The 25,980-nt window shown below is 43.8% G+C and overlaps 1 protein-coding gene across 1 annotated transcript; it reads left to right on the forward strand.

Moving 5' to 3' along the window:
• Window positions 1–4,153: 4,153 nt before the first annotated feature.
• Window positions 4,154–25,667, forward strand: LOC124043687 (pygopus homolog 2-like). The gene is given in 5 exon segments (XM_046362527.1): window positions 4,154–5,124; window positions 22,382–22,431; window positions 22,748–23,698; window positions 23,700–24,041; window positions 24,043–25,667. Coding segments are annotated over 5 exon segments (1,713 nt in total). The 5' UTR covers window positions 4,154–5,066; the 3' UTR covers window positions 24,355–25,667.
• Window positions 25,668–25,980: the final 313 nt, after the last annotated feature.

Genomic DNA, 25,980 nt, shown 5'->3' on the forward strand with positions numbered 1-25,980 from the left:
ATAGGAGAGACCATGTGAGGTTATGACAGAGCCAAGTGACTTGGTGTATAGCGAGAATAGGAGAGGGCCTAGAACAGAGCCCTGGGGGACACCAGTGGTGAGAGCGCGTGGTGAGGAGACAGATTCTTGCCACGCCACCTGGTAGGAGCGACCTGTCAGGTAGGACGCAATCCAAGCGTGGGCCGCGCCGGAGATGCCCAACTCGGAGAGGGTGGAGAGGAGGATCTGATGGTTCACAGTATCGAAGGCAGCCGATAGGTCTAGAAGGATGAGAGCAGAGGAGAGAGAGTTAGCTTTAGCAGTGCACAACTGTTTTACCCATTTCATATGTATATACTGTATTCTAGTCAAGGCTCATCCTATATAACTACTGCTGTATACACATATATGGTCCATAATGTCTATAAACATCATTATGTGCATATATATTTCTATTCCTGCCTCTGACATAGTATTATTTAGACATTTCTTAATTCCTTTATTTTTATTTGTTGGATCTGCGTGTATTGTTTTGTATTGTTAGGCATTACTGCACTGTTAGAGCAAGGAACATAAGCATTTCACTCCACCCGCGATAACATCTGCAAAATATGTGTACGCGACCAATACAATTTTATTTGATGGAAGAGCATATAACGCATATGTCTTGCAACCCTAAGGTTGCGTGTTCGAATCTCATTACGGACAACTTTATAATTTTAGCTAACTTTACAACTACTTACTATTTTTTCGCTAATTTGCAACTACTTGGCATGTTAGCTAACCCTTCCCCTGACCTTAACCTAACTCCTAACCCTAAACTTAATCCCTAAACCAACCCCTAGCCACCTAGCTAATGTTAGCCACAACAAATTGGAATCTGTGACATGTCCACGTATTGCAAATGTGTAACATGTTATACATATTCTGTAGCTCAGTTGGTAGAGCATGGTGCTTGTAACGCCAGGGTAGTGGGTTCGATCCCCGGGACCACCCATACGTAGAATGTATGCACACTTGACTTTAAGTTGCTTTGGATAAAAGCGTCTGCTAAATGGCATATATATATTTTATAAAAGTGTGGACACACCTACTCATCCAAGGGTTTTTCTTTATTTTTACTATTTTCTACATGGTAGAATAATAGTGAAGACAACAAAACTATAAAATAACACATATGGAATCATGTAGTAAGCAAAAAAGTGTTAAACTTATCAAAATAGATTTTATATTTGAGATTCTTCAAAGTAGCCACTCTCTGACTTGACGACAGCTTTGCACACTCTTGGCATTCTCTCAACCAGCTTCATGAGGTAGTCACCTAGAATGCATTTAAATTAACAGGTGTGCCTTGTTAAAAGTTCATTTGTGGAATATCTTTCCATCTTAATGCGTTTGAGCCAATCAGTTGTGTTTTGACAAGGTAGGGGTGGTATACAGAAGACAGCCCTATTTGGTAAAACACCAAGTCCATATTATGGCAAGAACAGCTCAAATAAGCAAAGAGAAATGACAGTCCATCATGGCTTTAAGACATGAAGGTCAGTCAATCCAGAAAATTTAAAGTGCAATCACAAAGACATTTAACCGTGTTAACCTTCACAAGGCTGCTGGCCCAGACGGCATCCCTAGCCACATCCTCAGAGCATGGCAGACCAGCTGGCTGGTGTGTTATTGGACATACAGTATCCAATCTCTCCCTATCCCAGTCTGCTGTCCCCACATGCTTCAAGATGGCCACCATTGTTCCTGTACCCAAGAAGGCAAAGGTAACTGAACTAAATGACTATTGCCCCGTAGCACTCACTTCTGTCATCATTAAGTGCTTTGAGAGACTAGTCAAGGATCATATCACTTCCACCTTACCTGACACCCTAGACCCACTTTAATTTGCACACTACCCCAATAGGTCCACAGACGATGCCATCGCACTGCACACTGCCCTATCCCATCTGGACAAGAGGAATACCTATGTAAGAATGCTGTTCATTGACTACAGGTCAGCATTCAACACCATAGTACCCTCCAAGCTCATCATTAAGCTTGAGGCCCTGGGTCTCGACCCCACCCTGTGAAATTGGGTTCTGGACTTCCTGATGGGCCTCCCCCAGGTGGTGAAGGTAGGAAACATTTCCACTTGATCCTCAACACTGCCCCCCCCTCCCGTACTCCCTGTTCACCCATGACTACGTGGCCATGCACGCCTCCAACTCAATCATCAAGTTTGCAGATGACACGACAGTAGTAGGCTGGATCACAAACAACGATGACACAGCCTATAGGGAGGAGGTGATGGCACTCTGAGTGTGGTGTCAGGAAAATAACCTCTCATTCAACGTCAACAAAGCAAAGGAGATGATCGTGGACTTCAGAAAACAGCAGAGGGAGCACCCCCCTATCCACATCAACGGGCCAGCAGTGGAGAATGTGGAAAGCTTTCATTTCCTCTGCGTACACATCATGGACAAACTGAAATGGTACAAATCTCTTCAGACTCCTGAGGTTGATTAGGCACCCTTCGCCTTCTTCAACCTCAGGAGTCTGAATAAATTTGGCTTGTCACCTAAAACCCTCACAAACCTTTACAGATTCCCAATTGAGAGCATCCTGTTGGGCTGTGCCACCGCCTGGTACAGAAACTGCACCGCCCACAACCGCAGGGCTCCCAGAGGGTGGTACGGTCTGCACAACGCATCACAGGGAGCAGACTACCTGCCCTCCAGGGTACCTACCGCACCTCACAGGAGGCCATAAAGATCATCAAGCCACATCACAAGAATAGACAGCCAAGAATATTGGACAGTCTGGGAATGGGATCACGAATAAGAACTAAGAAAAACTTTTGATTCTTTCAAGTTTTCCCACTCCAAAGAGTTCTCTTCACCCAAAAGGAATAACTGTTACACTGGTAGTGTACATCAAATGATAAATCAGTGTCACAAATGCGCCTTATGCGAAGGAGTTGGCTATATGGTAAACTATTTTTTAATGAAGATGTATGATAGCTGTTGAAATGAAGAAAGGCATTTCCCTCAGTTTCTTTTCTATACACAATGTGCAAGCCATTGCCAATTTTCCAAAAAGGAAACATGTCCTTTATAGGACAGCCTACTAACATACATTTAATGGACGGCATCCTGGAATTCATGTAGCCTATGTAAATAATTACTGCGATTTAAGATCATCACCTGACCAAATGAAAAAAATGTAATCAATATATCTCATAAACAATTTAATAAACTTAGAATAGGGATTATTATCATACACGATGTCCAACTCAAAAGTCTCTATAAATATATTTGCATAATTGGGCGATCCCATGGCATTTAGGTAATGACATCATAATGTATTTGTAATGCTTGTGTTTATCTTTATTGGATTTTCATGTTTCCCCCACAGCTCCCTCTGCTGGGATCTCTTGATTGAGCCAATACTGACTGTGAATGTATAATTAACTACGCCCAAGAGGTATTGTTGTTGTGACATTGATTGACATTGCCCCTAAACGCTTAAAAAGGGCTAATACCCAAAACGTTCATGCGGATGTATTTACCGGAGTGCTGTCCTATTTCTGTTCTTTGGATTTTATATGAGGATACAGCACCCGATTTAAGTTTATATAAAGTGGAGTCGAGCATGTTGTTTATCTTTTCAAACACTATTATTACACACAGAGGGAGTCCATGCAACTAATTATGTCACTTGATAAGCACAGTTTTACTCCTGAATTTATTTAGGTTTGCTATAACAAAGGGGTTGAATACTTGACTCAAGAAAGACATTTAAGCTTTACATTTTTTATTGATTTGTAAAAATGTCTAAAAACCTAATTTTACTTTGACATTATGGGGTATTGTGTGTAGGCCAGTGACACAATTTCAATTTAATCCATTTGAAATACAAACTGTAATACAAAATTAGGAAAAGGTAATGGGATGTGATTCATTTTGTGTCCATCCCTACTTCAGCGTTGAAAGTGGTCCGTTCTAGACTGCTCCATAACCTGCTGTTAAAGGTGAGCTAATTCGCAAATTAAGTAAACAATGTGTGCCATTTCTTGCACAAAATGAATCGGTAAAACTACAGCTAGAAGTATTATGAAGTGTAATAACGTTTATTATCAACCTAGATGCAGAGAGTGCCTGATTTAGAAATCTCGTTTTAGGACACCCCTACTTTCCCTCTGAGTTGTAATGTTCCCGGGTGCGCGTCTCCTGCCTGGCCCTCTTTGTCCGGCGGCGACAGTAGAGGCCGTGATTAATATGGCAAAATTTGCGTTTTTGTATGAATTATTATTTTAAGCTGTATCACAACATAAAGCATATACCATGTGAGGACTGGTATATCGGCAATGACACACCGGAGATGTTCATATTAACGGACTGCAGAGCAAGCAACGCCGGAGAAAGGGTATAGTTTGCTTCCCAATAATGCTAGCAAGCTAGCTGGCTTTTCGTAGCTAACTAACTCAAGTAGCTAACATTTTACTAGAGACCGGTTATTTTGTACCGCTTGCTATGAAGGCGAAACTGGTCAATTAACCAAATTGAATGTAGATGATGAATTATTATAAATCATAATCTACATGTTATCTATCTCATAGTAACTAGCTAGCGACTAACGTTACCCAAATGTGATAGCTAACTTTGCTATCCGGCTAGCTAGCCAACTATCTTAATTGCTAACTTTACTCATCTGTAACTAAGTTGTATTATTTTTAGAGCGAGGAAGTTAGCGTTATGCAACTTGCATTCTGGCAAACATTATCCACAGTTTCATTCAGCCCGGCTCTTCATCTTTTGCAAGGTGGCTGCTGAAACTAACCCTGGCTAGCCACAGTTGTTGGCCACCGAACTCCGTGACAGTCAAAGCGTTGTGCGCAAGATATCTAGCTGGAAAACGAGTTGGGAATTTCTAGGGGATACACACTACCTATCTATCTATAGAAACCGTCCTCATATCCAAAGACCGTGTATGACTCTACTTGCGAGTATTGCTCAGGTACAAATTATCAAGCGTTTTAGTCATTTAAAAAAATTCTTACATGATATGAACGGTGAAATGTCACCGCACCGACAGTCATATTAATGGCTGCCGAATCGGGGAGACTACTGGCGGGACAAGGCCAAGGAAAGCGAGGCAAAGGTAGGTATATGATAATTCATTCATCCACCCCCGTCTGTCTCAGATCAGAACTAACCATTAGTTACCACTGCTGCAAATCCACGTGTCTACAGGACTGTAAACAGTTGTTCTGTCATGTAGTTTGTCTGACCTGCTATTCATGTTGGTATTAGCCTGCCTTGTATTAATTTCATTTCTACCTTCTCATGATTTGTCCATTATGTCCCTCTGTGTCTCATAATCAACCAAACCTGTCCCCCTGCTTGGTGATTTGTTGTGGCTGTTCAACACTCAAGTTACATTTACATTTACATTTAAGTCATTTAGCAGACGCTCTTATCCAGAGCTAAATCTAAGTTTATCGGTACATACACAGTTCAGATATTATAGCGGGTGTAGCTCTTGAAAATCCATATATGTAGTGTTTTCAACCATCAAATTTGCCTCCATGTAAACTACGATTTAGTAATTTAGCAGAAGCTCTTATCCAGAGACACTTAGAGTTGTGAGTGCATACATATTCCTTTGTACTGGTTCCCTGTGGGAATCAAAGCCACAACCCTGGCATTGCATGTGCCATGCTCTACCAACTGAGCCACATGGGACCAATTGTGATGCTGTGTTTTTTAAAGGTCCCAAACAGTCATTCAGATTCCCATGTATAATAGCCTTTTGAGTGACTGAAATGTCACCAATAATATTTTTGAGGGGTAGAAATTATCAACATTTTAAAAATGACTTTCTCTCATGGCTTACTAGCAGGAAGTTTGAAAATACAGGCTGAGTAGGCAGGGAGCTTATATTCATGAGGTCACCTTTACTGACATGTCTTTGAAATGCATATGTCAATAAACTTGGATGCAGTGTTGCAGTAAAATCATCTCAAGCAAATTTGGTGATACACAAAGCTACTCAAACAATATTGAAGTTCCATCAATGGTGTAATTTTTATTTATTTATTCATCTCCCGATTGGCATGTCTCTTGTGATGCAGTTCACAGCAGCACTGATGGATGTGTTGACATGACAACTGTCAGATTTTTGACCCCCCCCCACATCTTCTTGTTCCATGCTGGCTCAAGAACTAACTAGCCAATAACTAGCTAACACCAGACGCAGATGAAAGGGAATACATGTAAGTATCTTTGCCATAGATGAAGTGTAAACTTTTAATTGTATTTGCTGACAGCCTACAGTCCCAATTTGGGCTCTAGTAGAGTAGCCATCTAGCTATATAAATCACGCCCCTCCGCAAACACGCCTTCTCCCCGATGTTGGTTATAAGGTGGTACTTATTTCAATTGGGTAAGAGAATATGTTACCATTGGTGTATTAAAATGAGTTAGGGTGACATCCCTCTATCCCCTCAATAATCCCGCCCTGTGAATCCATGTGGGAGGGGACCAACAATTTATGATCAAACTTTATCAATGTAGATGCAAAAGTCATGTTTCAGACTTTGGTCATATACTTTGATCTGGTTTCATCCGAATATCATCACATTTAATGAGAAACATAATTTTGACTGTTCATGACCTTTAGAGATGTCAGTCATTGTTTTCTAAACATATTTATCTTTCATGTCACCGAGAAATAATAAGACACTTAATGTAGCAGTTTTGCACAAATCTGCACTTCCTCCCCAATTAGCTTACACACAGGTGTTTAGAGTATGCTAGATGGCTAATTAGCACAAGTGACGGCCTATGTCTTCCATAAACAAGCGCTGTAACATGGAGATATGTGACTCGTTTCAGGAAACTAGATTTATGTCATTACTTCACAGAAGAGCCATTTGAACGTACATTTTTTAAATCTAAATGTTTTTTTTGGGCAGAAATGCCTTCTTGGAAATTTAATGTGCCTTAATTAACACTTGTATGCCATCTGTAAATATGAATCAAATTGTTAAATGACGAGCCTAGTTGGTTTAGCCACAGAAAAAGCTAGCAACCTTCCTGCTAGCCATGATTGGCTGAGATAGTCAGTGGGTTGGACATGCGGAGAGCTGAGTTTGTATTTGCCTGCCATGTAGCACGCTTCTGTCTATAACGTGAGCTGGTCAGTATGTGTAGGTAATCCTTACTAACGCGGCTTTTTTGAAATATATCACGTATTAGAACTGTGTTGCTCTCCAGTTTCTGGAGGACCGAGTTTTTAAATCAGTGGAATTAGTGTAGGATAGCTAAGGAGATGGAGAGAATTCAGGCGTTTGATTGCAAATATGCAGACCGAGTCGAAAAGAGAACATTTATACAACAGAAGGCTGTTGTATAAAACACCTGTCTCCAGATAACATCTTCAAACTAAGGGAAACCATGGTATCCATGACAGAGGGTGAAGCGTCCATCCATGTATACAGGTAGTCTAGCTAGCTACATTTTCAGATATTACACGTTTCACATTTTGTCAGTCGTTTTCATTTGAAGTTGGTGTACTGTTAGCTAGCTAGTGTATGATCTGTGTAGTTATTTGTATCTCAGAGCCATTTGCGTAACGTTATCCGTTGGGATGATGTCACTGCGACAACTGTCGATAGACGTAGCTGGCAAATACGGTCTGCTCAACACCAGTTGAATATGGCCGGTGTCAGTTAAAGTTGGCAAAAAAACGTAACTAAATTGTTGCCAGCAGCACAGTTGCAGTCACAAATGCCCTGAATAACATAAAAACAGTCTAACCAGCTCTGCTAGGGTGAGTAAAATGGTCAGTGAGCTGTTCTCTCATTTGTGTCGAAGTAGCTAGCCAACGTTAGCCAGTTAGCTTGGGTGCTTGACTGCTGCTGTTAGGTTGGGACGCTCGGATCAACCCTACTCCCCGGCCAGAGCGTCCAGTGTGCACTCAACACTCATAGAGCAAACCACTGAGTTTACGAACGGACAATCTGACAACGCTCTGAGTTTATGAACGCCCAGAGCGCACTCTGAGCACACTCTGACACTCCAGATTAAATTTACAAACACACCCATAGTATAAATCAGCCTTTAGTCTTGAAATCTTTGGTTGTTTAGTACAAGGCCTCACATGTGAATCCTTAAAGAGATGGGTGGGGCTAAGGCTTTAGATGGTGTGAACGATGCTGAATGGGTGTAGATAAAGGGCTGTTGAGTAGTGTTGCACATTTTGGGGAATATAGGGGAATTATCGGTAATATATGGGAATTAATGGAAATGTATGCAAATTAATATTAATACCATTTAAATGTAAATATTTTTTTGCATTGGATATATTTATCATATGGAGACATAATTGCAATGTTATTAAATCCTTCCAATAGAAAAAAAAACTTTAGTTGCGAATTGAACTCTAATAAAATGAGTTGAATCTTCACGTGGGATGATTTTACTGAACAACAACAAAGGGAATATTGAATGATCCCCAATGATCCATCGCATCTCTAAAATGATAGTCTAGAAACCTAAAGCTTTAGTTGTCTTCCTCTCAGGCTTCCATGTCTTCTCCCTGGACCTCATCAATGTCCACCACTTGAACATCAGACTTAGTCCTCATCTTCACTGTCACTTTCCAACCGTGTTGAGGATGGCTCATTGTCAGACTCAAAAAGTGCCAAATTTGCCCGGATGGCCACCAATTTTTCAACCCTTGTATTGGTCAGCCTGTTGTATGCTTTGGTGTGTGTGTTCCCAAACAAGGACAAGTTGCGCTCTGAGGCGGCTGGTGTTGGTGGGATTTGGAGGATGATGGAGCCTCAGATCCACAAAGTCCCTTCCACCAGGTGGCTGATGAGATGTTGGCACGACTGCCATATTGCATCTCCATCCCAAAGCCCTTACTTGGAAGTGTACTTCGCTAGACTGCCAAGAACCTTGCCCTCACCCAGGCCAAGGTGGCGAGACACAATAGTGATGACACCATAGGCCTTATTGATCTCTGCAACAGACAGGATTCTCTTTCCAGGATTCTTGGGGTCCAACATGTACGCTGTGGCGTGTATGGCCTTCAGGCTGAAGTCGTCAGGCTTTGATGTATTTCAGAACTGCAGTTTCCTCTGTTTTGGAGCAACAGTGAAGTGGGTAGGGCAGTTGTTACTGTAATTTAATTATGCCAATGTGCTTTCATTAATTGAAAACCCTTAATCTATTTTGAGAATTTGTAAGATTCTTGTTTGCATAAAATAGACTGAGACCAGTCTTCAATAATAGGTAACAGAATTTATTCTCGGAGCGCGCTCCCACTTCACCACGAGCAACAGTTTATATACAAATCATGACGTCATTTCATTGCTTTAACCTCTTGAGCGCACCCGACACGCAGGCGTCCCATCTAGCCATCTGGAAATGCAAATGCACTACGCTAAATGCTAATAGCACTCGTTAAAACTCAAATGTTCATTAAAACACACATGCAGGGTAATGAATTAAAGCCACACTCGTTGTGAATCCAGCCAACAAGTCAGATTTTTAAAATGCTTTTCGGCGAAAGCATGAGAAGCTATTATCTGATAGCATGTAACACCCCGAAATACCTGAAGGGGACGTAAACAAAATAATTAGCATAGTCGGCGCTACACAAAACGCAGAAATAAAATGTAAAGCATTCATTACCTTCGACGAGCTTCTTTGTTGGCACTCCAAAATGTCCCATAAACATCACTACTGGGTCTTTTTTCGATTAAATCGGTCCATATATATCCTAAATATCGATCTATGAATACTTTTGTAATCCAAGTTTAGGTATTAGTAAACGTTAATAATCTATCAAATTGATCACGGGGCGATGTGTATTGAATAGCTCCACGTCTTCAAATCATGTTCTGAAATTTCTCCTCCAAAACATCCTGTCGGAGACCGGAAGGAATGGGCTCTCTCTTACTCGTTTGACCAAGAAACAAAGCCCAGGCAATTGACAAGACTGGCGACATCGTGTGGAAGCTGTAGGACTTGCAATCTCAGCCCCATGTAATTTGGTTTCCCATAGACAATACATGCAAGTGGAGCATGGATATTTTTCCCAGTTTTCGGTGATCAGTTTTCTTGCGCTTTTCGATGAAACACGCTGTTATAGTCACAGCCGTGATTTAACCAGTTTTAGAAACGTCAGTGTTTTCTATCCACACATATTAATCATATGCATATACTATATTCCTGGCATGAGTAGCAGGACGCTGAAATGTTTTGCGCGATTTTTAACAGAATGTTAAAAATGTTGCGCAAATGTTTTTCTCAGGCTTTCGCCTGCAATATCAGTTCTGTTATACTCACAGACAATATTTTTACAGTTTCGGAAACTTTAGTGTTTTCTATTCTAAGCTGTCAATTATATGCATATTGTAGCATCTTGTCCTGACAAAATATCCCGTTTACTATGGAAACGTTTTCCAAAAATGAAAGTCCTGCCCCCTCATCACAAGAGGTTAATGTGATTCTGGAAGGGAGAGTTTACAGTCTAACCAGACACCTAGGTATTTGAGGTAGTCCACGTATTCGGGTTGCTGAGGAGGGTGCCGGGCAGTTGACCAGGGAAGGGGTAGCATTTGCACTTCTCTGGCTTCTCTCTCTCTCAATCTCTCGGTCAGTCTTCCACTCTCTTCCCACCTCTCTCCCTCTCATATTCATCCTTTTTTCTCACATCCTTTTTCACTCTGTCTATCAAAGACACCTAGTTAAGGGCATTTGGAATTACCATAATTGCTTACACCTATCCAGTTGATTGATCAGGTTTCATTTATAGCTAGTGTCATGACGTTGCCCTCTTTGGGTACAGTGAGCACCATCTCCCACTCTGTTTCTACAACCAGACTGCTGTGGTCAGTGAGGTCGTAAATTCATAGGGAAGACCCTGCCTCATGGCAACACAGTATAGAGAGAGAGTGAAGTTTCAGAGAGAACAAAGGAATTTCTTCCACCTCACAGAACTTATGGTCCGAACAACGTTTACGCTCCGGAGAAGGTATAAAAGATCGGTGAAGAATCCAGCTACGAACTGGTCCGTTTGTTACAACTTGGGGAAGCTCATGGGAGACGGTGCGGACACATTACCATAACGCTGTTTATATAATAGCTTCAGATATGAGGTTTACATCTAATTGTTGTATAAGATGAATGAGTGAGGATGATACTGTTTGTAAAATTGTGTAATGTGATTTTGGACTTTTTAATGAAGGAAACTCTAATTCCCTTTTGAGTTGAACTAAATCAGAGGACCGCCCATGAGCCCAGTTAGGGTCAGGCATCCTGGGAAAGCCCCTTTTCTGCAATTCCGAATAAACCCAACTTTGAGATTCTCAGTAGACCATGTTTCTCTCAATCACTGGAGGACAAAGGTTGCAGACCATTGTTGAATCTTTTAACCTTAATCTTTTAATGTGGCTAAACTCTATCGATACCGACAGAATAAGAACAAGTCTTTGAAATTAATTACTAGTCTGCAGCTAGGAATTCGGTATCATTGAACGCGAAGAACAACAACCACTGAAACATCCATTCGACAACATGAATGAATGTTTCTCTGAACAATCCACTCTAACCACGACAGAGAGGACAAACTCTCCAACAGAAACAAACTTTTCAACAAAGATCAAGATGACACACTGAGCATATATATAGATATAGATATAGATATAGAGATATAGAGATAGATAGATTGCAATTGTTCCCTAATGAGTGAGCGTTCATGTTTAAAGGATTAGCATTTGAATTGTTATCATTATTAACTCTGTAGTCGACCCCCACTTCCCGTTTGTCGAACAGGCTGCCATGCCGATTTAGCCCACTAGGGCACATTCTATCATTTCTTGTAACCATATTTACTTTGTTGTTTTGTTTATGCATTTCTGTGAATTACTTAGTTTGTAATAAATAAATGATTTAAGACAGTTGATGTATGGATGACTCATAGTGAAGACTGGGTTCGTACAATTGACAACGTTTGGAATGAGACTAACGTGAGGTAAAATGAATAATTCATTAATCAGAAGACTGATCAGATATGAAAATATCTGAAGGGTTATATTGGGAAATTATAACTTTAATCTGAATATTTTCCTTGGTGCCCTGACTTCCTAGTTAATTATGGTTACATGATTATTCAGTTTGATCGCGTAATATTAATTACAGAGAATCTTTGATAGAAACTATAAGTCTTCAGTTTAATGATAGTAAAGACACGACACTAGATACCTCAATATGATAGACATAGTTATACATTCAGTGGAGGCTGCTGAGGGGAGTACGGCTCATGATAATGGCTGGAATGGAGTCAATTGAATAGAAACCACACCACGTTTGATACCATTAAATTTACTCCATTCCAGACAGTATTATGTGCCGTCCTCCCCTCAGCAGCCTCCACTGAACTATATGTAAAGCTAGCAACATATAGATGACCAACTAGCTAGATGGAAAACAGTTGTTGAAAAAATGGTTGTACATAGCTCAATCCGTCCAGTTATCTAATAGAAGTTAAGTGCTTAACGTTACCCTGAATTGTGAAATTCTCTGAATGTTGCGCCTCTTGTCAAGATCAATGGTGCCTTCGTAGTACTTCGCCTGGAGGGATGCCATTGAAGTGCCAGCAACATACAAACAGAAAGCTACAAAAGTTACAGTAGCTTGCTTGATAGCTAGCTAACGTTTGCTAAGTAAAACTGGCTGGCTGGCTAGCCAGCAAGATACTGTAGCTGGCTAGGCAGGCTGAGGTAAATATGTACATTAGCTAGCAACGTCAATCTAAAAACTCTTTAATTATTTCTTCCGATTTAACAAAATGTACGTACAAAGACAAATGTATGGTAAAGAAAGTGTTCTTTCCAGTCTTTTCAGTCCTCTGAAGCAGCAGGTTGTCACCATCAACACCATCCTTGGAAAGCAATTCTGAGCTAATAATTTTGCGTGGACAGAGCGAACGCTTATGCAGTGAAATAGAACTACAACTGCCTGCATCCTTCCTTCGTGACTGCTACGCGGTAAAATAGAACCAGCATAGCAATGGACGCTTGGGGGGGGGGGGGCAGGGCAGGCACCCCATGTTGAGAATTTGTGTCGAGTAGGTAATGTTTCCTACATTCACCATCTGGGGGTGGACTGTCAGGAACTCCAGGACCCAGTTGCATAGGGAGGAGTTCAGAGCTGTGAGCTTTGTCATGTGCTTATTGGGTACTATGATGTTGAAGGCCGAGCTGTAGGCAATGAACAGCATCCTCACATGCATTCCTTTTATCCAGGTGGGTAAGGGCAGTGCAATGGCAAATACGTGGTCCGTGGATCTGTTAGGGCGGTAGGCAAATTGGAGAGGGTCAAGGTTGTGGGGAGGGTCAAGGTTGTGAGGGAGGAGGTGATATGGTCTTTGACGAGCCTCCCGAAGCACTTTATGATGACGGAAATGAGTCCTACTGGTTGGTAGTCATTCAGTTCAGTAACTTTCCCTTTCTTGGGCACGGGGATGATAGTAGACATCTTGAAGCAGGTGGCTATAGTGGCACTGATGCTTGGCCTCTAAGTTCCAGTAAAGGGAAATGTTAACGCTACACCATACAATGACATTCTAGATGATTCTGTGCTTACAACTTTGTGGCAACAGTTTGGGGAAGGCCCTTTCCTGTTTCAGCATGATAATTCCGCCATGCACAAAACGAGGTCCATACACAAATGGTTTGTCAAGATCGGTGTGGAAGAACTTGACTGGCCTGCACTGATCTCAACCCCATCAAACGCCTTTGGGATGAATTGGAATGCCGACTGTAAGCCATGCCTAATTGCCCAAAATCAGTGCCCGACCTCACTAATGCTCTTGTGGCTGAATGGAAGCAAGTCCCTGCAGAAATGTTCCAATATCTAGTGGAAAGCCTTCCCAGAAGAATGGAGGCTGTAATAGCAGCAAAGGGTGGACCAACTCCATATTAAAGGCCCATGATTTTGGAAAAAGATGTTCATTGAGCAGGTGCCGACGTACATTTGGTCATGTAGTGTCTATAAAATCAAATCAAATTTTATTTGTCACATACACATGGTTAGCAGATGTTAATGCGAGTGTAGGGAAATGCTTGTGCTTCTAGTTCTGACAATGCAGTAATAACCAGCAAGTAATCTAACTAACAATTCCAAAACTACTGTCTTGTACACAGTGTAAGGGGATAAAGAATATGTACATAAAGATATATGAATGAGTGATGGTACAGAGCAGCATTAGGCAAGATACAGTAGATGCTATCGAGTACAGTATATACGTATGTAAACAAAGTGGCATAGTTAAAGTGGCTAGTGATACATGTATTACATAAGGATGCAGTAGATGATATAGAGTACTGTATATACTTATGCATATGGGATGAATAATGTAGGGTATGTAACATTATATTAGGTAGCATTGTTTAAAGTGGCTAGTGATATATTTTACATTTCCCATCAATTCCCATTATTAAAGTGGCTGGAGTTGAGTCAGTGTGTTGGCAGCAGCCACTCAATGTTAGTGGTGGCTGTTTAACAGTCTGATGGCCTTGAGATAGAAGCTGTTTTTCAGTCTCTCGGTCCCAGCTTTGATGCACCTGTACTGACCTCGCCTTCTGGATGATAGCGGGGTGAACAGGCAGTGGCTCGGGTGGTTGTTGTCCTTGATGATCTTTATGGCCTTCCTGTGACATCGGGTGGTGTAGGTGTCCTGGAGGGCAGGTAGTTTGCCCCCGGTGATGCGTTGTGCAGACCTCACTACCCTCTGGAGAGCCTTACGGTTGTGGGCGGAGCAGTTGCCGTACCAGGCGGTGATACAGCCCGCCAGGATGCTCTCGATTGTGCATCTGTAGAAGTTTGTGAGTGACAAACCAAATTTCTTCAGCCTCCTGAGGTTGAAGAGGCGCTGCTGCGCCGCCTTCACAATGCCGTCTGTGTGAGTGGACCAATTCAGTTTGTCTGTGCTGTATATGCCGAGGAATTTAAAACCTACTACCCTCTCCACTACTGTTCCATCGATGTGTATAGGGGGTGTTCCCTCTGCTGTTTCCTGAAGTCCACAATCATCTCCTTAGTTTTGTTGACGTTGAGTGTGAGGTTATTTTCCTGACACCACACTCCGAGGGCCCTCACCACCTCCCTGTAGGCCGTCTCGTCGTTGTTGGTAATCAAGCCTACCACTGTTGTGTCGTCTGCAAACTTGATGATTGAGTTGGAGGCGTGCGTGGCCACGCAGTCGTGGGTGAACAGGGAGTACAGGAGAGGGCTCAGAACGCACCCTTGTGGGGCCCCAGTGTTGAGGATCAGCGGGGTGGAGATGTTGTTGCCTACCCTCACCACCTGGGGGTGCCCGTCAGGAAGTTCAGTACCCAGTTGCACAGGGCGGGGTCGAGACCCAGGGTCTCGAGCTTGATGACGAGCTTGGAGGGTACTATGGTGTTGAATGCCGAGCTGTAGTCGATGAACAGCATTCTCACATAGGTATTCCTCTTGTCCAGATGGGTTAGGGCAGTGTGCAGTGTGGTTGAGATTGCATCGTCTGTGGACCTATTTGGGCAGTAAGCAAATTGGAGTGGGTCTAGGGTGTCAGGTAGGGTGAAGGTGATATGGTCCTTGACTAGTCTCTCAAAGCACTTCATGATGACGGAAGTGAGTGCTACGGGGCGGTAGTCGTTTAGCTCAGTTACCTTAGCTTTCTTGGGAACAGGAACAATGGTGGCCCTCTTGAAGCATGTGGGAACAGCAGACTGGTATAGGGATTGACTGAATATGTCCGTAAACACACCGGCCAGCTGGTCTGCGCATGCTCTGAGGGCGCGGCTGGGGATGCTGACTGGGCCTGCAGCCTTGCGAGGGTTAACACGTTTAAATGTCTTACTCACCTCTGCTGCAGTGAAGGAGAGTCCGCATGTTTTAGTTGCGGGCCGTGTCAGTGACACTGTATTGTCCTCAAAGCGGGCAAAAAAGTTATTTAGTCTGCCTGCGAGCAAGACATCCTGGTCCGTGACTGGTCTGGTTTTCTTCTTGTAGTCCGTGATTGACTGTAGACCCTGCCACATACCTCTTGTGTCTGAGCCGTTGAATTGAGATTCTACTTTGTCTCTATACTGACGCTTAGCTTGTTTGATAGCCTTGCGGAGGGAATAGCTGCACTGTTTGTATTCGGTCATGTTACCAGTCACCTTGCCCTGATTAAAAGCAGTGGTTCGGTTCGCGCTTTCAGTTTCACGCGAATGCTGCCATCAATCCACGGTTTCTGGTTTGGGAATGTTTTAATCGTTGCTATGGGAATGACATCTTCAACACACGTTCTAATGAACTCGCACACCGAATCAGCATATTCGTCAATGTTGTTATCTGACGCAATACGAAACATATCCCAGTCCACGTGATGGAAGCAGTCTTGGAGTGTGGAATCAGCTTGGTCGGACCAGCGTTGGACAGACCTCAGCGTGGGAGCTTCTTGTTTTAATTTCTGTCTGTAGGCAGGGATCAACAAAATGGAGTCGTGGTCAGCTTTTCCGAAAGGAGGGCGGGGCAGGGCCTTATATGCGTCGCGGAAGTTAGAGTAACAATGATCCAAGGTTTTTCCACCCCTGGTTGCGCAATCGATATGCTGATAAAATTTAGGGAGTCTTGTTTTCAGATTAGCCTTGTTAAAATCCCCAGCTTCAATGAATGCAGCCTCCGGATCAATGGATTCCAGTTTGCAAAGAGTCAAATAAAGTTTGTTCAGAGCCATCGATGTGTCTGCTTGGGGGGGAATATATACGGCTGTGATTATAATCGAAGAGAATTCTCTTGGTAGATAATGCGGTCGACATTTGATTGTGAGTAATTCTAAGTCAGGTGAACAGAAGGATTTGAGTTCCTGTATGTTTCTTTGATCACACCATGTCTCGTTAGCCATAAGGCATACGCCCCCGCCCCTCTTCTTACCAGAAAGATGTTTGTTTCTGTCGGCGCGATGCGTAGAGAAACCCCCTGGCTGCACCGTCTCCGATAGCGTCTCTCCAGTGAGCCATGTTTCCGTGAAGCAAAGAACGTTAGTCTCTGATGTCCCTCTGGAATGCTACCCTTGCTCGGATTTCATCAACCTTGTTGTCAAGAGACTGGACATTGGCGAGAAGAATGCTAGGGAGTGGTGCACAATGTGCCCGTCTCCGGAGTCTGACCAGAAGACCGCCTCGTTTCCCTCTTTTACGGAGTCGTTTTTTTCGGGTCGCCGCATGGGATCCATTCCGTTGTCCTGGTTGAAAGGCAGAACACAGGATCCGCGTCGCGAAAATCCTATTCTTGGTCGTACTGATGGTGAGTTGACGCTGATCTTATATTCAGTAGTTCTTCTCGACTGTATGTAATGAAACCTAAGATGACCTGGGGTCATGTAAGAAATAACACGTAAAAAAAAAACTGCATAGTTTCCTAGGAACGCGAAGCGAGGCGGCCATCTCTGTCGGTGCCGGAGACTGACTGTGTAGCCCTCTTTGTCATTGGGGTCTCTCAAAGACAGCTCAAGTTCATTCGAATCCTTGAGAAAAATGTGTTGAGCTCATCCAGTAGAGTGGCTTGGTGACTGAGGCTGGCTTTTTGTAATCTGTGATCGTTTCGAACCCCTGCCAGATACAACTTGTGTCCGACCCACTGATTTATCCCTCCACTTTGTCCCTATACTTGTTTCGACATCTTGATCAATCTGATCAATCATATTTGTTATTTTTTAACTAAACCATTGTCTCCGGTCACCTTGCCCTGTTTATAAGCAGCCTACAAAGCTGCTATCCATCCACGGTTTTTGATTCGGGTAAGTTTTGAAAGCTACTATATTACGTCACCTATGCAGTTTTTAAATAAATCTGGTTACTAAGACAGCGTTTTCGTTAACGTTATATCCAGAGGTGACCCAGAACTTATTACAGTCCAATTGATCAAAACAGTGGAGTGTGAATTCTGATTCTGATTGGATTTGACCTCTGGAACTTCTCTCTTGCGTCTTTGTTTGTAGGCGAAAGGAGAGTGGAGAGGGCCATATCCATGTGGAAAAGGCAAGTAGGCAGTGGTTAAGTAGAATTTACTTGAGGTAGACAGTCAATGTGTTGGTAATAACCTGGTCGTATGCTTCTCAAATTACTTTTGTGAAAGTACCCCACAACAATGAATGCTGCTTCTGGGAATGCGGTCTCCAGTTTCTTCAGTGTCCAATGAGATCTTTGATAGCCCTTTTGGTGTCTGCTTGGGGCAGGATGTACACAGCCATGACGATAATCCCTGAGAACTCTCTCTTGGAAGGTAAAAAGTGTGACATTTGATTACCAAGTATTCCAAATCGGGGGAGCAGAAGCTTGCAAGTTCCTGTACGTTTCCCCTGTCGCACCATATGTTGGTCATAAAGCAGAGCCCACCACCCTTCCTCTTGTCAGAGATCCCAACTCATCTCACTTAAACTGTAAAACCCACTGGTTGGATGTATATCCATTTGGATGTTGGAGAAAAGTTTCAGAAAAACAGTATGTTGCAAGATCTGATGTCCCTTCTGGAAGGAGATCCTCGCTCAAGTTTGTTCATTAGTGATTGAACATTGGTGAGTAGCATGCTTGATAATGGAGGACGGATTGCCTGGCATCTTAATCTCACTAAAACCCTGCCACGTCTGCCTCCCCGTCAGCGTCTTCGCTTCCTGCTCATCGGTAGGACTCCCAAGCAGCTCAGTGCCTCGCCGAGTAGGAATCCATTGTTCTTCCGTTTTCAGGGAATTTGGAGAGGTCGGGTGGATGGAGAGTACCCAGCAATTCGTATTCCAAAAGTTTTAACCGGGTGTGTGTAGTAATGCACGAAACAAACTGATAAAGAAAATGGGAGGGAAGCACTAGTAGAAACCTGCAGTGTTTTATCTGGGCTCAAGGTGAGGCGCCATATAGATAATTTTTAGAGCAAGCGTCGAGGCTCTCAAAACTCCCCATTGAGATGATACTAAAGTAGTTAGCATCTATGAATGGGTGTAGCGGGTGCAGCAAAATGCTTATGTTATTAGCTCTTAACAATGCAGTAAAATATCAATCATGAATACAAGTTAAATAAAATGTTGTAACCAATCTAACCCAAATAGCACTATAACAGTAATCCAAATGCAATCTTTATGTATGTACACAAATATATATAAATTTATGAGATAAAAAGTATGGTATGTACAGCAGTAGATAGTGCCTTCAGAAAGTATTCATACCCTTTGACTTAGTCCACAGCCTGATTTGAAAATGAAATGCTGAAATATATAATTTACATAAGTATTCACAATCCTGAATGAATACTTTGTAGAAGCACCTTTGGCAGCAATTACAGCTTTAAGTCTTTCTGGGTAAGTATTTAGACAGGGGTACTCGGAGCCTGCTGGTTTTCTGTTCTACCTGATAATTAATTGCACACACTTGGTGTCCCAGGCCTAAATCCCTGATTAGAGGGGAACAATGAACAAATACAGTGGATCTGGCTTTGAGGTCCAGAGTTGAGTTTGAGGGCTCTAGGAGTATTCCACACCTGGGTTGTGCAACATTTGCCCCAAATTCTTTAAAATGATTCAAGCTCCGTCAAATTGTTATATTTTCAAGTAGATTTAAATCCAAACTGTAACTCTGCCACTCCGGAATACTGTCTTCTTGGTAAGCAACTCCAGTATAGATTTGGTTTTGAGGTTATTGTCCTGCTGAATAGTAAATGCATCTCCCAGTGTCTGGTGGAAAGAAGACAGAACCATGTTTTCCTCAAGGATTTTGCCTGTGCATAGCTCCATTTTTATTTTTTTCATCCTGAAAAACTTCTGTCCTTAATCGATTTACAAGCATACCCATAACATGATGCAGCCACCACTATGCTTCAGAATATGCAGATTGGTACTCAGTAATGTGTTATATTGGATTTGCACCAAACAACATAACACGATGTATTCAGGAAAAAAGTTAATTGCTTTGCAGTATTACTTTAGTGCTGTGTTGCGAACAGGATGTATGTTTTGGAATATTTATATTATGTACAGGCTTCCTTTTCACTCTGTCAGATTAGTATTGTGGAGTAACTACAGTGTTGATCCATCCTCAGTTTTCTCCCGTCACAGCCATTAAACTTCCTTAGGAAGGACGCCTGTCTCATTGTAGTGACTGGGTATATTGATACATCATCCAAAGTTGAATTAATTACTTGACCATGCTCAAAGGAATATTCAATGTCTGCTTTTATGTTATTTTTTACCATCTACCAATAGGTGCCCTTTGCGAGGCATTGGAAAACCTCTCTGGTCTTTGTGGTTGAATCTGTGTTTAAAATTCACTGTTGGACTGGGGGACCTTTAAAATTCTGTATATGTGTGTGGTACAGAGATCGTGTAGTCATTCAAAAATCATGTTAAACACTATTAGGCCATGTGACTTGTTAAGCACATTTTTACTCCTGTAATTATTTTAGGCTTGCCATAACAAAGGGGAGGAATACTTATTCACGAAAGACATTTCAGCTTTACATTTTTTATTAGTTCCACGTTGACCAATATTGGATATTGTGTGTAAACCAGTGACAAAATCTCAATTTAATCCATTTTAAATTGAGTCTTTTCCAACAACAGTGGAAAAAGTCAAGGGGTGTGAATACTTTCTGAAGGCACTTTAATATTAGAGTTGGCTATGTCAAGAATCCAGCATATATACAGTACATTAAGAAAGTATTCAGACCCCTTTTTATTACGTTATAGCCTTAATCTAAACAGGATAAATAAAAAATCATCAATCTACACACAATACCCTATAATGACAAAGTGAATACAGGTTTAGACATGTTTGCAAATGTATAATAAAATAAATATAGTATTCATACCTTTTGCTATGAGACTCGAAATTGAGCTCCGGTGCATCCTGGTTCCATTGATCATCCTTGAGATGTTTCTACAACATGATTGGAGTCGACCTGTGGTAAATTCAATAATTTGGAAAGGTACACACCTGTCTATGTAAGGTCCCACCGTTGACAGTAAATGTCAGAGCAAAATCCAAGCCATGAGGTCGAAGGAATTGTCCGTAGAGCTCAGAGACAGCATTGTGTCGAGGCACAGATCTGGGGAAGGATACCAACAAATGTCTGCAGCATTGAAGGTCCCCAAGAACACCGTGGCCTCCAGAAGTTTAGAACCACCAAGACTCTTCCTAGAGCTGGCTGGCTGCCTGGCCAAACTGAGCAATCGGGGGAGAAGGGCCTTTGCAGGGAGGTGACCAAGAACCCTATGGTCACTCTGACACAGCTGTGGAGATGGAAGAACCTTCCAGAAGGACAACCATCTCTGCAGCACTCCACCAAACAGGCATTTTATGGTAGATGGTGCCTTTTACTGAGAGGCTTCAACAACCCACTTGGAGTTTGTCAAAAGGCACCTAAAGTACTCAGACCATGAGAAACAAGATTATCTGGTCTGATGAAACCAATATTGAACGATTTGGCCTGAATACCAAGCATCACATTTGGAGGACACCTGGCACCACCCCTACAGTGAATTATGGTGGCAGCAGCGTCTTGCTGTGGGGATATTTTTCAGCAGCAGGGACTGGGGGACTAGTCCGGATCGAGGGAAAGATGAACGGAGCAAAGTACAGAGATCCTTGATGAAAACCTGCTCCAGAGTGCGCAGGATCTCAAACTGGGGTATAGGTTCCCCTTCCAACAGGACAATGACCCTAAGCAAACAAGACAACGCAGGAGTGGCTTTGGGACAAGTCTCAGAAGGTCCTTGAGTGGCCCAGCTAGAGCCCGGACTTGAACCCGATCGAACATCTCTGGAGAAACCTGAAAATAGCTGTGCAGCAACGCTCCCCATCCAACCTGATAGGATCTGCAGAGAAGAATGGGAGAAACTCCCCAAATACAGGTGTGCCAAGCTTGTAGCATCATACCCAAGAAGACTCGAGGCTGTAATCGCTGCCAAAGGTGCTTCAACAAAGTACTGAGTAAAGGGTCTGAATACTTAAGTGATATTTCAGTTTATTTTTAATAAATGTGCAAACATTTTTAAAAAACTATTTTTGCTTTGTCCTATTGGGGGATTGTGTGTAGAATGATTTGAATTATTATAATTTTTCATTTTAGGATATGGCTGAAACAATGTGGAAACGGTGAAGGGGTCTGAATACTTTGAATGCACTCTAAATATTTGGCGTGTATAAACAGTAACTAAAATGTAATGTACAATAGAAGTATTAGCATGAGCTATGTGGGTTACAGGTGTTGGTATAAGTTACAGGTGTTGGTATAAAAATAGATCATGCATGTTCATCTGTAAACTGGAAAGATAAGGCTAGAATGTCTCATGTCCCTGCTCCTCTCCCTCTTCCCCTCTTTAGGTGGACAGATGAAGAGTCCAGAAAAGAGGAAGAGAAAATCCAACGCTCAGGTAACTACTGCCTTTAACACATTGCTCCATAATGTAAACATTTTCGACGTGTTTGACTGGTGGCCTCTTCTGCGAGAAGGTTTTACTTCTCCTTTTACTGGTCTTGTTATGATGGTTGCCCATTGGATGGTCTAAACACCTCAAGTTAACATTTTACGTTGTAACATAGTTGACGACTTGTTACATCCATCAGTGGTTTCACTAGTTGACTATTCAATCATTCTATACTACCTGTAGCTTCTCTGCTCTTATCAAACTCATGTTGTTCAATCTCAAAAATCCATTATCTCCTCTCTCTCCTGATCGTGTGTTTCAGGGGGCCGGTGCCGCGTTCTCCCACCTCTCTGAGTTTGCGCCCCCTCCTACCCCCATGGTGGACCACCTGGTTGCCTCAAACCCTTTTGATGATGACTTTGGCCCCCCATCGCTGCCGTCCCGACCTGGTGGGGCTGGAGTTCCAGGAGGGGGTCCATTCCTCCCGAGCCCCGGGGCAGGTGGAGGAGGGGGGCCTTATGGAGGCAGGATAGGCCCCGGGGGCATGGGCTTCATGGGGGGCCCTGGGGGAGGCCCTGGAGGACCAGGACGGAGACCGCCCTTTGGCCCAGTACCACCCAATGCAGGACCGCACCACCAGCTCGGCTTTGGGGGGATGCCTGGCTTTGGGGGTGGAGGTGGCGGAGGAGGTTTCCCAGGACCCGGGGGTCCTTCGCAATTTAACATGCCCCCCAATTTCAGTCCGCCGATGCACCCGGGACCGGGGTTCAACCCTATGCTGTCCCCTGGTGGTATGGGGGGTCCTGGAGGAGGGCCACCGCACCCTCGGTTTGGGATGCCCCCGCAGCAACAGCACGGACAGGGTGGGCACCCCTTCAACAGCCCCCCTTTGCCCGGTGGCGGAGGACCTAGAGGACCCCCCCATGGCCCCATGAACCCCATGGGGGGCATGCCTGGTGGGATGAACATGATGGGGGGCATGGGCGTTGGCCCAGGAGGAAACATGGGAGGGATTCCAGGTTTACCCCCTCAAGGACAGTTCCCTCCCTCACAGGATGGCCCATACCCAGGACTCAGCCCCCCGGGCCCAGGGAACGATGAGGGGAAGAACTTTGGCGGAGGTGGGCCCCAGACTGGGCCTCCGCAGCAGCAGCCTAACTTAAACACATCTGGTCCACCGGGTCCCAACAACACTCCCCCCGGACCCCCCAACTCTGGCCCTTCCCAGCCTGGAGGAGGCTTCCCTGACCAGCAGCCCAACACGCCCGGCCAGCCCCCCCTCAGCTCCGCCCCAGTCTAACCCCAACTCCTCCCCCACCGGCCCACTCAACGGCTCCCAGCCCCTGCAGCCGCCACCCAATCAGCTGCAGGGGCCCAACTCTGCTAACGCCCCCTCCTCCAATAACCCATCCCAACAGCAGTCAACTCCGCCGAATTCTTCCCTTGGACCCACCCTTTACAACCAGCAGAACAACACCCCTGGTGGAGGCTCCATGCCAAACGCTACCCCCAACTCTGCCCAGAACAACATGACCAACAACAGCAGTGGGGGTAACACCCCTGGCAGCAACCCCAACCCCCCTTCCAACTCTACCCCCAACACTCAGTCTCCGCTGCCCCCCCGGCCCCGCTAACCCCTCCACCGGCCCAGGCTCCGGTCCAGGGAAGCTGGGCGGCCCGGGCATGGTGTTCCCTTGCGGCTTCTGCCTGTCAGAGGTGCACGACGACCAGGATGCCATCTTGTGTGAGGCGTCGTGCCAGCGCTGGTTCCACCGTGACTGCACGGGCCTGACGGAGCCAGCCTACGGTCTGCTGACCCGAGAGAGCTCTGCTGTCTGGGCCTGCGACTTCTGCCTCAAGACCAAGGAGATCCAAGCAGTGTATGTCCGCCAGGGCTTGGGCCAGCTGGTGGCTGCAAACGAGGGCTGAGGAATGGAAGGCGGAGGAGAATAGACTGGGAGGGAGGAAGGGGTGCAGGGGAAGAGGCATTGACTGCTCTGATCTCTCTCGGAATGGCTTTGGGCTGGGTTTCCCAAAAGAATCGTAGCGCTAAGATCATCTTAATTCTATTGAAACTCAATGGACAAAATATGATGTAAGTGGGAAACCCAAATGCTTTTGGGAAACCCAGCCCTTGTCTACCCACCAGCTACTCACCCAACCTTATCTGACAAGCTTTTTACAATGCCTAATTACATCTCTTTATTAAATACATAAACACACACTTACATGAAGCACTTTTAGTGACTCTTTTGGACTGAAAAACTGATTTCCCCCTACATGACAAATGTCCACTCCACATGAACCCCCCCAGACATCCGGCCTGCCGACCAGCAAAGCACTGACACCAACACACTACCTCATACTTTGTGACTGACCGGCAAAGGCCCCTCGCACTGACACACTGACTGACTGACCCCTGGTGAGAGCGTGGTCACCACACATACCCCTGGTTCTGACCCAGAGCAGATGAATCCAAAGGTGATCCAAACCGCCCCTCAATGTACTTGACTGTCCTCCCTCCGACACCTCCAGAGAGCAAATGAATGGCGCCACAGAAAAGTGTAGATATACAGCCTGAACATTTGCCCAAAACACGCGTCTGTCGATCTTGGAATGCAGGAGAATCAACCAATGAACGAAAAAAACTATATGTCTAGGTTCTGTCAATGGACTTTTTGTTTTTATACATTGAATCAACCATTTTTTTTAAAGATATTTTTTTTTCACTGGACATGGAAGTTGTGATATCAGTGCTGTTTGGATGGTGTTGGCATAGCTACAAGTAGTGACGACATGGTCATATCCGATGTGTGTACTAGTCTTTGGGGTTGCATGTGAACCAATGCAGTAACTTCGTCCGATCTGTTTTTATTTGTAATTTGGTCTCTGCTAGAGGCCTCAAAGTAGACCAAATAACGGCGCAAAAAATATCAGTTTTCATATTACTGTCATGGCAGGTGTTTCTAATTTTTCTTAAAAATAAAAAATCTGTTCAATTTGCCTTTTTCTCAACTGTTCCCTTTGCACTGATATGTGCTCTGTAATAATGTGCTCTATGCTGGCTCCCTCTGGCTGGAACCTGGGGGACTGACCAGCAGCCCACACAGAGTGGGGGAAGGCACTAAACTCTGAAGTAGTAAATTTAATTGTTTTTGTACTCGTCCTCTTCAAAAAAATAAAAATATTTGTGGCTTTTTTGGAATTAAACATGGGGGTATGCTAAACCCACTAAAAACAGATATGGTGCTATCCTAGTCCAGTTTGTTCAAATTGTCTAATGACCGGAGCAGAGTTGTTTCTTACATTGTTAGCCCAGAAAATCTTAAGCATTATTACATACAGCCAGGAAGAACTATTGAATATCAGAGTGACGTCAACTTACCAGCACTATGACTTTCCCGAAGCAGGTCCTTTGTCCGAAACACCCAGGGTATTTGAACGGATTCCAGAGGCTGACCCAAATGTGTTAATTTAAACAAATCTATTTAACCTTTTATTTAACGAGGCAAGTCTGTTAAGAACAAATTATTATTTACAATGATGGCCTAGAAA

Source organism: Oncorhynchus gorbuscha, linkage group LG09 (genome assembly GCF_021184085.1).
Source record: "Oncorhynchus gorbuscha isolate QuinsamMale2020 ecotype Even-year linkage group LG09, OgorEven_v1.0, whole genome shotgun sequence".
In the NCBI taxonomy this organism is placed as follows: Eukaryota; Metazoa; Chordata; class Actinopteri; order Salmoniformes; family Salmonidae; genus Oncorhynchus; species Oncorhynchus gorbuscha.